This window comes from Grosmannia clavigera, assembly GCF_000143105.1.
Source record: "Grosmannia clavigera kw1407 unplaced genomic scaffold GCSC_168, whole genome shotgun sequence".
Taxonomy (NCBI): Eukaryota; Fungi; Ascomycota; class Sordariomycetes; order Ophiostomatales; family Ophiostomataceae; genus Leptographium; species Leptographium clavigerum.
The window spans coordinates 277,822-290,789 of record NW_014040771.1 but is presented as its reverse complement, the minus strand read 5'-3'; the positions used below and the strand labels follow the sequence as shown (position 1 = coordinate 290,789).

The 12,968-nt window shown below is 55.2% G+C and overlaps 2 protein-coding genes across 2 annotated transcripts; both read right to left on the bottom strand.

The window, feature by feature from the left end:
* Positions 1-5,588: 5,588 nt before the first annotated feature.
* CMQ_1905 (uncharacterized protein) lies at positions 5,589-8,682 on the bottom strand (the record flags this gene model as incomplete). Its single annotated transcript, XM_014314831.1, has 4 exons — positions 5,589-6,040; positions 6,098-6,237; positions 6,316-6,427; positions 7,416-8,682. 4 exons carry the CDS (start codon positions 8,680-8,682, stop codon positions 5,589-5,591), a joined length of 1,971 nt encoding a protein of 656 aa, XP_014170306.1.
* A 685-nt stretch (positions 8,683-9,367) lies between these two features.
* On the bottom strand, positions 9,368-12,129 carry CMQ_2046 (manganese ion homeostasis protein; the record flags this gene model as incomplete). Its single annotated transcript, XM_014314972.1, has 2 exons — positions 9,368-11,656; positions 11,719-12,129. 2 exons carry the CDS (start codon positions 12,127-12,129, stop codon positions 9,368-9,370), a joined length of 2,700 nt encoding a protein of 899 aa, XP_014170447.1.
* Between the last annotated feature and the right edge of the window lie 839 nt (positions 12,130-12,968).

Sequence of the window (12,968 nt, the reverse complement as noted above, 5' to 3'; positions counted from 1 at the left end):
TTAAAAGGGGTTTCTAAAGTTCTATATCAAGGCTTTGGGTTTTTAATTTCATATTGAATCCTACAGTTAAGGCCTCAAATGGTTTGTCTGTAAATCTATTTGACATATGACAATCTATTAGGCTTCAATTGTTACGAAGCAAAATTGATCTTGGTTTTCACCAAGTAGTTACATCAAAGGTAGTGAACCAAAGTGCCTATTACATCTTGCCGTTCAACTTTTCGCGGGATAGGAGCCCTTGTACAACACGATGCTGCGGCTCGCCATTACCGGAATCGTAGTCCGTCTTGTCACAGCCCCAAAACATCCGTGCCTTAGCTCGGCTTCAAGCCGAAAATATATCGATTACGTGTTTGCAGGTGGATTCCGGCGTGCTGTCATACTCGCTCTTTCCATTTCTGGCGGCGTGCCGCTGTCCGCTCCTTCCTCCTGCCGTTCGTACGAGGTTCGAGTTGCCTGGTCAGCAAATAACTTTCTGGCGGTCATCGTAGTTTTTCTCCCACCATATTACCCTCAGTTTTCGCTTGTGCCGAAAAAATATCAGCAGCAGCGATATTGCTGTCCCGTTGCGAGAACGCGTTTGCCAACTTGCGAATTAAAGCCACCACGTTACGCCGCATGCAGTGCGCACACACGGTCCTCTTCCCTCCTGTAAGGGACATTCAGGTACGCATGCCGAGATCTTAGTTCCGTGTTCATATCTATTTTTATCCCGTCTTCTCTTTACACTATTTTTCTCTCGTACAGCCTTAGTCTTGAGCTTGAATTTTCTGCCCCATTTTGGCCTCCCCTCTGCATCGTTGGAGACGATGCACCACTGTTTGACCCGAGTTTTGTCACCGCCTGTTCTACAACATATTGTTGCCGTTGTTCCTCTCCGGTGTGAATCACTTTCCTCTTTCTTGTCATGGTGTTTTTCTCATGAACCGGAGGCCTTTAATACCTATTTCTGACTGTCTTGAGTATTTAATAACTGAGGACCTAGTGCTATATTAATTTTCCATTGCCATTCTGTCGAGTTTTCTACTTTGGCAAACGAGCTCCCTCAAAGCGAAAAGCGTGGGATAGAAAAAAAGCCCGGCGTGTCTCTGAAATCAGTCCATTTATTGTAATTTATTGGTTCATTATTACATTCCGATTTTCTACACTTATCTACTGCTGCAACAAAATATTTATTCGACGTTGGCTTTCAGAACGGCTTTCAACACACCTTGAAGCTGCAATTTTTCTAAAGTCTCTACCTTGCTCCTCACAACTCAGACCTACTCGAACTTTTCCAGCGACGCGTATTTTGATTCCAGGCACCGTTGGCTCTTATTATCGCCCGAGCTGGGCCTCTAAAGTTTTCATTGTTTTGCCATCCGCTTTTGCCAAGAGTATTGGGACAAGTCAGCCCTCAGGCAAGTTTCCGGGATCTATCCGTCACCGCCCATTCGGCTGTGTATTACAATTTCTTTCGGACTTGCCCAGAAGTGTGTGCGCACAAACGCGCATACACACTCTTTCTCCTGCCGCCACCCGCTAACCAGCATATCTGGCACTGCCCTCGTTCGGAGCCTTCGTTATCACCACAATATCCTTTTGATTGAAATGCGATATGGCGGCCATCAGCCTTGAGAATCAAAAGAGTCGCCCAAGAGTGGACAGTTTCCAAAGGATGCTGGACTTGGAAAAGAGATATAAGGTAAGTTTCCCGTCTCGTTCTGATATGCACAGTTGGGACTTGTGTTGATCCATCACGTCTCTCACTACATGATCTGCAGACGTACCAAGCCATCTCACATATACTCACCTATTTAGCTTGCGAGACTTCATAGGGCACAGACACCACCGACATCGGATTCGACAACTTCAGTCCAGTTACAAATCCAAACACCCTCAATTCAAGCGAGACGTCGAAATTTGAGAGATTATCCACTGCCGAACATTGAGAGCACTTCGGACTCTAGGCTAGCTCCAGGGGGGGGTTCAAGCCTCCCTCTATCTATCACCGTCTCCCCGCCCCAGGAGAAAGACCCAGAAAGACGGCAAAAGCAACAGAGGGTGAGGAGCGAGTCCGGTCCTGTGGCTGCCAAAAAAAAGGGACCACTCTCAAAAAGCAAAGAAGAAGACGAAGCCAGACCACGAGGTAGATCTGTGGAGTTTGCATCCCAGTGTATAAGTGACACCGCCGAAGGAGAGGGAAACATGGAAGGCTCACAGTCTGACCAGTCATCTATATGCCAATCTCCCAGCTGGGAGGGATATGGTAAAAAGAAGAGAAACAAGAGAATGGAGGCTGAGCTACGCAAAAGGGACAAAGATACAGCTGATAGAACCCCGAAGCTTGGTGTTAAAAGGAAGACCACAAATCGTTTGTATAAGCTCCCGCCTCACGATTTTCAGGACCCTACTAGCAGCCGAGACCAAAGCTCTACCTCACCCACTTGCCTCCAAGAAAAAGCTTCCGAGCTGGACACTACCGAGCTCACGAACGAATTAACTGTACCCCGGATTACGATCCCAGACAGACGGGAGATGGCTAAGGGTTCAGTGACTGTTGGAGAGCAAATCACTATAGCAGAACTAAAAACAGACATGGGTTCACGACCGCTGGGAAGCTCAGCACAGCGAAACCAGATGCATCCTGTTGGTGCAAATACCAAATCTGCCTCGGCCGAAGGTCTCTTTGCAGAGAAAGCGAGAAACGGAGTTCAGTCAACAGTTCGTCCTGATGGCACACTACCAAGCTTCATCACACTTGCCCCAGCAGCAACGGCGAACGATAAAACATCATATCCACCTACATCTTCCAAGTCTCACAATCTGAGCGGCTTCCTGACAAGGGGTCACAGCAGACGCAACTCGGTCTCTACTAGCTTTTCTTCTCAAATAGAAGAGGCGTCTAAGATATTCAGAGCAAGGGACTCAGAAAGTCCGTGCGAGTCTGGTGTAGATTCTGCTGAGAAAAGGCCAGATCAGGCGCTCCACAGCTTGTTTGACAGAGGCCGCCTACCAGGCGGAACTACTAACAGCGGTAGTTACGTTCGACAGGTGAGAACACAGAGCATCGAGCGCTCCATCGGCGGAGTTTTGGAGCAGACGGCACTGTCAGCTGCGACCGGCCGATCCAGTCTAGACAGCCATTTTCCAGAACACCACGAGGCAGAAACATGGCGAGCAAGACAGCGGATCACCTTGAGTCAGACTAAATGGCCAATTATAAAGAAGCCCATGAACACCGAAAACTACAGCAAAGAACTGGCAGCGAATCCTGAGCTTGCTGCTCCACAGAAACTCCAAGGCTGTCTACAGCGACACGAGCAACAAGGTCCACAAACGAACAATACACAGCCAGTGCAACAGCCAGAGCCTTCAGGGAAAAAGGAACACTCGAAAGTGGAAAGAGAAACTGGCAAGCGTTTCACTTTGGCTTCCAAGCCATACACTTCACCAAGTTTGGACTCGGCAACTCCCACGAGCGGCATATTCTCATCCATCAGATCTCGAATGAGCAGACGAGGCAGTAGTTCAAGTGGTGCAAATTCTGTGGCCGCTCGAAGCTTTAGAGAAATGGCCATAAATGCGATACACTTTCCAGTCTCCTCGGTGACGACATTATCACAATCGGGTAGCGATGAACCAGGGAAATCACAAAGCACAAGTCCGTCACAGACAATGGCAGGGGGGGATACGGCACTTGCATCTACGAAAGAAGTACAGATCCTTCACCCTGTAAGCCATGACTCGAACGGGCCGAACGCGAAATCTGCTTCTTCACAGACAGCACATGCTATCAACCGGCCGTTTGAGGTTTCATCCACTTCTTCGTTCCACGACGACACTTCTACGTCGCCCTCCCCTCCAAGTACTCCAGATACTTCGAGACCACAATCAGCCAGAGGGTTGCCTGCGACAATTGAAGATGCTCAAATACTGGAGATGGGAGAAAAAACACTATTCGGAAAACGAGACCCGGAGATCCTCGAAAGCAAAAGAAAAGACCTCTTGCCAGACTCTTTAAAGACATTATTCAGCAGGCCTTTGGACGGTGCGGACGAACCGGATGCGCGCAAGTCAATCAGCAGACCGAATGAGACAGATGGCAAGATAGTTGCAAGGCCTGAGGAGTGCGATGCAAACAGAAGCCGCCCTAACTGCAACCAACCACAGAAAATGAAGGGCTTTGAGCAACCGGCCAGTGGGAAGATTCTGGGAGACCATAAGCACATCTTTCAAGATGTGATCGAACCCACGAGAAGGGTTGAAGACAGACCAGAGGACACTAGGTGTCGCACAACATCCAGTGGCGATCGCAGCCTGAGTTTTGCGGATGGCCTTGGACTCTTGGACAAGTCGTGGAGTCACAAGCCCATTACACCCGACACCGACACCCTGTCTTTTGTTACCACTTTGACGAACCAAGAAGGCCAGTACGGCGGGATGAGTGAAGACAGAAATGCGGGTACAGACGTTGCTGCATCACTAGAGGCAATAAGCGCTGCCGAAGACAGTAGAAGGATGAGCAGCCAAGCCAGGGGCACGATTCAGGGGGCTTTCAAAGCGGTTGCCCATGAGGCGAAGGAAAATACGGCACCGACAACAATCTATGCCGATTCGGGGTTTCAGTATCAGAAAAAAAGCCAGTTGCAGCCAAGAAATGCCTACGACAAACAGGAGATGCGAGGAAATCAGCACACAAAGCACACGTTGACAGCAAGGGAAGATGGTTTTAGAAGAGAGCAAGTGAAAGGCCAGGCGAAGAAAGAAAAGAACTTAGAGCAATCTCATATTCAGGCCAACAAAACTCTACCTAAGACAACTTCGACTGCTGGTTTCGTTTCGCCTGTCATGTCTTCCTCTGGGCGCAATTCACCAAGTGCGGTCTACTTACAAGGAGCGGGACGATCAGCCCCTGTAATTTCCTCGCCACTATCCAATGTGATCCGTTCCGCCACGGCCAACATGTCAAGTTCATCTCTACCGACGCGGACGAAGGCAAATCTGAAGACATTGACATCACTTCTACCGCCATCACCCTCCGATACGATTTCGCCCAAAGCGCTGCAGTCTTCACCATTGCACAACCCAGCACGTGACGGTAAATTGGCTAGACCTATCGCGAAAATGCTTGTGGAGTGCTGTCATTGCAAGTTCTTGCACGATATGCCTTCGCGTGTTTACGAATGTATGGCGCAACCGGACGCTGTGGTCACAGACCAAAGTCTTGGAGTATCGGGGGCCATCACCACCATGGTCAAGTGTCCATGGTGCCATCACAATATGAGCAAGAAATGCTGTGCCGGCTATGCGGCTATGGTTTACCTCAAGGAGAGGCTTCACTAGAGTTTGAGTTAACCCTGCCACCTTATTTTCACTCGCAGGCGCTGTTTGTTTTATTTTGGTAATTTATTATGTTTCTGGCTTTAACCTGTATCATATTAAGTACATCTGAGCAAAAGATCCAGCGAATGGATCGATTGTGACTGTTATTTCTGGACCTTCAGGAATACGTGAAAGGATTACTGGGAATCCAACTGCAACTGACGCTAATTTGAGAAAAGAAAAAGGCTGGAGAAGTTTGACGAAGACGAACGTGTGATACACACTCAGCGAGGCATCCAACCTTCACGAGTATACATTATTAAGCCGCATGGGACAATGGCTTTTTCGTCGTAGAGAACAATTTCGGGGTAGTCGACAGCACCGCCCTTGTCTCTGGTGACGGCCCTGACCTGGATAAGGGAAGCTGTTAGTGCTCTGGTGCTGACTAAGACATTCGTGATTGGGTGCACATACAGCATCGTATCCAAGATCCGGTCCGGTGCGGTTTTGATCTGGCCGGTAGAGTGGCTGTGGCCGGCTGCACATGACTCGGCAGAGAAGCATGGCGTGCTCCAAGGAGCGAAGATGGTGATTTTTGGCATAGAGATCGGCTTCTGCAGCTTGAGGTCAGTTCCGGTCCAGTTCTGGTTGCGGTATAGGCAGTCCTGCGGTTCATCTTGCTTACTTGAGGATATTGGCGTGGTGTAGATCCCCGGGCCAAACATACCGGCAGAGTCTGTCGCGAGAGTCAGAGAAGATTCGGTGATTTGCGTTGGGAGAGTATATATAGTACCTGCTCGGCTGAGTTTGAAAGAGTCGCGAAGGATGCTGCACAGGTTGCAGTCGCTGTTGTGGCAGGGCTGCACGCCGTAGTCACCGATGCTGCAAGACCGACGGGTGCCGTGGAAGTAGTAGTCTGACCGCAGACTCAAGCTGTGAAGCGTGGATTCGGTTAGGGCTGTTACTCTGCTGGCGTCGTGACAGATGAGCAAGGAAAAGATGGGCACGTACGGGTCTGAAGTGGAGGATGCCAGCGACAGTTCCTTCTGGCCCCAGAAGTATACGGCCGTTACCGCGGCCCTTTTGCCAGGGTGTTGCCAGCCAATATCGAAGAGACTTTTGACTGTAAGGGGTTAGAAAAGTCGACAACCGAGAGGGGAAAAGAGATATGGCGGACTTGCATTTGATGAACAGTCTATCGTTTGGTGACACAGAAAGTAGTTCCTGCATCAGGAGGAAGACGTTAGGTCAGGGTTAAGAACATGCGTTTGGGTCCGAAAGACAGCGAGCTATGACGGACAAACATACCCGGCGAGCTTGGACAATACTGTAGACAGACCGGGGAACGTCGACGATGTTATACTGCACATCCTTTCGGTCGTGTCGAAGAGGCAGATGATCCTGTTGTAGAGGCCAGTGGGAGTGGAAGCTGGGATAGGTAGCCATCATTGCGGCAGGCGAGACGAGCATGAGAATGAGTGAGCGCTTGGACCGGGGAAGAGCGTGGATGCAGGGTGTTTATATCGAGAGGTGAAGATCGAATGTGGCTGGACAGCCGGCCCATCACCTTCGGCCGCTCGGGTCAGGCACGAGTCGAAAGAGCGACAGGGGTGCAGGGCCAGATAGAGACACGAGAGCACCAGCAGGCCTGTGATTCGATTGCCTCATGGTCGGGCAGCCAGTGGGGTCGGGCCACCTGGATTGTGCGTTGGCTGCCGATGCAAGGCAACCAGCAGCATGGGTGCGCGATTGGCTTTGAAGAGGGCCAGAAACGGAGCGATGGATGCTTGCCGGACGGCCAATGGACAGCTCCCGGGGAGAATGAGGCAGAGTGTGTGTGGGGGTTGTGGATATTTCAGGAAGATGCAGACGGCGGAAAGGAAGCCGGGGTCAAAGGCAAGCAAGGCTTTCTGCACTTTACTCACAGAAGAGTTGCAGAAGAGGGGTTCATTGGCTGTGGATTTCTTCCAGGAGTGCACCACCGCCCTACACCTGTTGTCCGTCTAGGACTTGCCGAAATATGCTGTAGTTGCTGCTATCGCGGCTGCTGCTGCTGTTGTTGCTGCCGCTGCCGGCATAGACGGCAAAGACGACGTCGCGCCACCAGTGACCAGCGCCGGCAAACTCGTCTTCGTGCAGGACCTCGAGCCAGCAGTGGGCCACATCTTCGGCCGGGTTGCCGAACACGCCACAGCCCAGGGCGCCCAGCACGAGCTGGTCGTGGCCATGACGGGCGGCTGCTCGCAGCGTCAGACGCATCTTGGCCTTTGTGGCATCGCGGTCGCGATCCTTTGCAAAGACCAGCTTCGTGTGTCCCGGTGGTGACGACGGTCTAGACGATCTTGGCGACGAGGCCATTGCTCTGGCTGCCGCCAGCTCTGGATCCAGCAGACAGTCGTAGGCATTATCGATCTCGCCATCCCCGTAATCGTCTGAGCTGTGCATCCGGCTATCAGGCCTGACTGCGCGTCCGTCTGCCGTCTGACTGCTGGCTCTGCTGGCTCTGCTCTCTCTGCCCTCTCTGCTGTCGTTCCGCTCACGCTTGCAGCGATCATCCTCGTGGCCGTGCTGCTGGCGTCTCTTGCGTGACCGGTGCTGCTCTCTCTGCTCGTCGTGGCCGGCGCCCCGAACGGTCAGCGATTGCACCGGGGGTCGATACAAGGCAGCCACGGTGACGGCGCTGACGACAGGCAGAAGCCGGGGCGGCACGGCTGGCGCCAGCAGGTGGTGGCCCGAGGACATGTCGCTGCGCATGACCAGCACGTAGCGGCTGTAGAAGACCTCGTCGCGGCCGAGCGGGTAGAGGCTCTGGTGCAGGCTCAGCGAGAGCGAGCTGCGGTAGCAGAGAGCCTCCTCCTGGGCCATGGCGCCATTTCGCCAGCCGCCACCAGGATGGCGGCGATTGGCAAAGTTGACCACGATCGGCGGCCGCTGCGAGTGGCCGTGAAGCTGGCAGCTGCCCAAAGCGACGGCCACGTTGAGCGTGTCATCGTCCACGACACGAATTGTGGCCGGCCGCGAAAACGCCGGACAGCGATCGGGGTGCAGCCGTGGAGCGGCGTCGACCGTCAGCTTCTCCGTGTCGCTGGCATCCTGCATTGTGCCCAGCTCGTGCAGCAGACCCGGCAGCACGTTCAGGGTCTCCTGCGCCGTCGCCTGCAGCCGCGCGCGCTGACCCAGAGGATAGTCGGCCGGCGGCACGGCGCTGCGAAAACCAGCCGGCTCTGCTTGCGAAGAAGCGACCGAGGAGACAGACGAGCCACGCACAGGGCCGCGCAGAGGCAGGAAAGTCAGCTTGCCATCGCGCCATTTGCGCGTTGGCTCGGCCTTGGGCTCGGCCTTGGACTGCTGGGGCAATCTGTGATGCGTCGGCCACATGGTGGAAAGGTGCGGAAAGAGAAAGGACGCAGAGTCGCTGTCTCTTCGTTTCGCAGTCAGCCCGAAAGATGCTGACCAAGGACGGCGGGAAAGCGGCCGAAACAAGACTGGCGTCTCGCAGGCCGACAGTCTGTTTGCTCCGCCTCGTCTGCTGTCAGCCCCGTTCGGGCGGCCTCTGAGGCGATTCGCTTCTGGCTTGGCTGCCTGATACCCACAATCCGTTGCTCTTGTGGCTGCCTCTGGGCTAGTCATACATGTCACATTGGCCGTTTGTTCTGCACTGTCTGCGACACTGTGACGTTCATGCGTTGGCAAGGAAAGTGGAAGCACGTGCAGAGGTGCGTGACTGTAATGCGGGTACAAAGCTGGATGGAAGAAGCTGAAGCTTGACTGTCTCTGAAAGTCTCGATGGCATGTCAAAAAAATGGCGATTCCATATAGCAAGTGCAAAGTGCCGAGGGAAGGTGCATGGCGCATACACGTCCTTGCAACTGCCCGTTCGAGACGAGGTCCTTCTGTTGGTCAGCACGCAATTGTGTCACTGCAGCCACTCTTACAAGCCACTTTCTGTACTTCGTGACGTATCAGCCACACCAAGAAGTGAAAGCCATGATTAGTCCATTCCTCCGATCTATAGTATTACAAGCTCTTTTTGTCTCTCTCTCTCCTTCTCTCTCCCTCCCGTCTATCCCCTGTGGTTTAGCCATGCCCAGAAGACGACGACCATCCAGGTTAAGCGCCAGGTCGTCGTCCAGAACTCGCGTCCGGCCACCTGCAGCGTTCCTGCACGGGGTTGTCCATCCTGGGCGTGCAGTCCGCCATGTCGCCGTCGCTGGCTGCTGTCATCGTCGCCATTGCCGCCGTTCAGCCCGCGATACATGAACCCGAAGCCGGCCTGACGCCAGCGACCACGTCCGCTGCCACGAAGTCCCAGCGTGCTCCAGACGAGCCGCTTCAGGCTCGCGAGAGCCGTCCGCCCGGCAATGAGCAGTCGTCGTCGTCGTGCGGCCGGCTTCCACCGGTTGCTGCCACCACCACCACCACCAACCAAGTACGCCGTTCTCCCGTCGCCGCCCTCGTTGGCAAAGCTGTCGTACGAGGAATCGTCGCCGTATGAGTCGTCCTCATCACGGACGATCTCGATCTTGGGTGCGTAGGCCGGTGATGCCGACGCCCTGGACGACCGGCGCGGACGGCCGCTGCGGTTCTTGTGTCGGTGTGGATGCTGGTATGGCGGCGCCAATCCGCCCAGACTGCTGTCGCCACCACCGCCATAACCATAGCCAGAACGGCCGTTCACCTGGGCCCGGCCTCGCGAGTACGTCGCTGCGGCTGCCTGTGGCGCAAAGAAGCCGGACGAGCCGCTCGCACCTCCCTTTTCGTTTCCAGACACGTTGCCAGGCTCGTCCACACTGCCATTGCTCGCTGCTGCTGCTGCTGCTACTGACGAGCTCTTCTTGCCGCCGTACTCGTCGTCCTCCACCTTGGCCTTGCTGTACAGCGGCAGCACAGACGACGAGCGCGACTTTGAGATCGAGTCACCACCACCACCATCGGACAGCCGCCCGTCACGTGGACCCAGCGCAAACGGCTGCCAGCCCAGCACGGGCACGAGCACGGCGCGCGCGGCCAGCAGCACCAGCGACACGACCACCATGCCGGCATAGCGCGCAAACGTGCCCAGCTGGTTGGGCAGCAGACACAGGTGCGTCTGCATGGTGCTGCCGGTGGCGGCTGCCGGAGTCAGTGGTCGGCCGGCCGCGTCCACCGGGTTGTGCAGGCTGAGCATCAGGAAGCCGGGCGTCGGCACGCCCATGGCCATGTTGAAGGCCTTGACCGTGATCTCGGGCACGTGGTCCTGGCGCTCGTCGTGCACCACCGTGCAGTAGTCGTGGTCGTCGCCCGAGAAGGCCTGCACCACGTTGCCCACGCTCCGGACCAGCCGGATCGAGTCGGCCTCGCTCAGCACGTTCTGGTACTGGTATCCACGCGTGACCGAGATCGCGTTGCGATCGTCGGGAAACACCGGCTGCGGCTTGCCCTCGGCATCGACGTCCGCAGACGACGGCTTTGTCGGCGGCCAGTGCTCCCGCAGAGGCCCACACGGCGTTCCTGGTGGTCGGTATAGCGGCACGTGTGTGAGCAGGATCGTCGGCAGGTCTGCTACTGCATCCCCATCCACACTGCTGCTGCTGCTCAGCGCTTGTCGGAGCCCATCCACGTCAAACTGCGCCTCGTCCAGGTCCTCGACCCGGTGCGCAAACACCACCTCCTCGCCGAGACCGTGCTGGTGCCGCAGCTCACGCGCCACCGCTTTCTTCTTCGTCCAGGCCACGTCGTCCAAAAAGTGCTGTGTCGGGCCGTAGATCGGCTGCATGTCCGGCTGGCTCGCCCGCTCCGACGTGTCGGCACTGAGCGACACCGTGTCCACCGACACAAACGTGTGGTTGCCCACCACGTCCACCCGGTTGCCCTCGCCAAAGAAGCTCTCGAACCGGTTGCGCACCGACTGCTGCACCTCCGACCCGAATCCCAGATCGTGGTTGCCCGGCAGACTGGCAATCAGCCGTCGGCCACGCTGGCCCGCCCTCGTTCTGAAGCCGCCGACGTTCCAGTCGTCTAGGAAGATGTCGCCAAACCGCGCGTATTCGCCTAGCCAGTAGTCCTCCGCGTACTTTTTCTGCCACACCCGTGCCCACGCCTTCTCGCTCTCCGGCCGGCTGCTCCACGCCAGCTCCCCAAACTCGCCGCGCGAAGGCCTCCACTCGCGTCCCCCGTCAAACAGGTCGCCCAGAAAAAAAAGCGTGTCCGGCCGCAGCTGCTCCTGCAGCTCGCGGTATGACCGCCGCATGTAGTTGTCCGTGAGCATCACCGTCAGCGCGCTCAGCGGCCACGGCCGTCCGGGATACGAGTGCGCATCCGTGATCTGCGGATCCGCCACAAAGATGACTCGGTGGGGTGTCGCTCCTGAAGGCTACATTCGTCCGCATCGTCAGCAGTCGGCTTCGACGTCGCCTTCCCTCCTCCACCACTCACCCATTTCTCCCAATGACCCCAGTCGCAATGGGCCACTCTGGCATGGAAGATCCACCGCTCGCCCCAGAGCAACACCAGCATCCAGAAGCCCACGAGCAGGTGCGGCACGCTGAACAGCCGCCGTCGCGTCAGGTTGCGTCGCATGTGCCACCACGCCGTCTGCAATAGTCGGACAAGCAGAGGCGGTCGCTGTCGTCGGCCGTGGCCACCGTTCGATCTGATCATGCTGCCTGCCATCCGAGACGTCTCGGCAGCCTTGCGCAGCACGTATCTGTAAAGGAGCCGGGCGATGTTGGCAGACAGACCGCCAAAGTCGTCGCCGTCCGAGAGAAGCCCGGACCTGTGTCTGGCTGTTGTCGTTCGCGTGGACTGCATTCGAGGTGTGAAGCCGTTGTTATGAGGCGCCGTCATGCCGGCGCGAGGACCGTCGGTTGGCCGTGTGTGAGCAAAGACACTATTTCCATTTATTGATGATAATAGGGGAAAGCTTGACCGCGACAGTGGACCTAACCGCGGCACAGCTAAGCGTGTCGGACTTAGCCTGAAGCCACCCCCCCAACGCCCCTGTGGCTGAGACGTTCTAGGCCTAGTTAGCGTATTAAGCATGAATCCGGATGCTCACGTGTTTGCATGAAGGCGGCTTAGAATCGGCTTCAATACGGAGTGCTCCGTACATATGTAAGTAGGATATTGCCCCCAGGCAGGAGTCTACAGGTCGCAGGGGGGTCGGAAAAGCGAACAGCTCTTTTCGGTCGTTCGGATTAACCCAAAGTGACAGTGACAAGGTTTATGATGCCTAGCTACAACACCTTTGCAGCACCTTTTTCCCAGCAAAATGTCTGGCCATTCTCCCGTCTTTCGTAGACGCAATTCTTTCAGGAAAATTATTGGAGCCTTCAGCAAGCGCCTTTGCAGCAAAAAATGCCTCGGGATTCTCATCAGCCCGCGCGATGTAGAAGAGGGCTAACTTCCGAGCTGGTTACCTTTCAAGGGAGTTTCTCGGGTCCCCGATGAATATTCCCCCCACAATATCGTGAGTTGCATCGCGTTGTCGGCACATTGAAAATAAGCTGTTTCAGCGACAGACTTGACAGAAGTGTTTTCGAGGATTCATCCCCTTCAAGTGCAGCAATTCTAGCAATGTGCAGACTCTCACTGTATACCCTTCTGGTCGAGTGGTGGGTTACTGCAGACCTTCAGATTTCATACAAGAATGAAAAGGGAGAAAGCTTTTTGATTCTTGCTGTCAG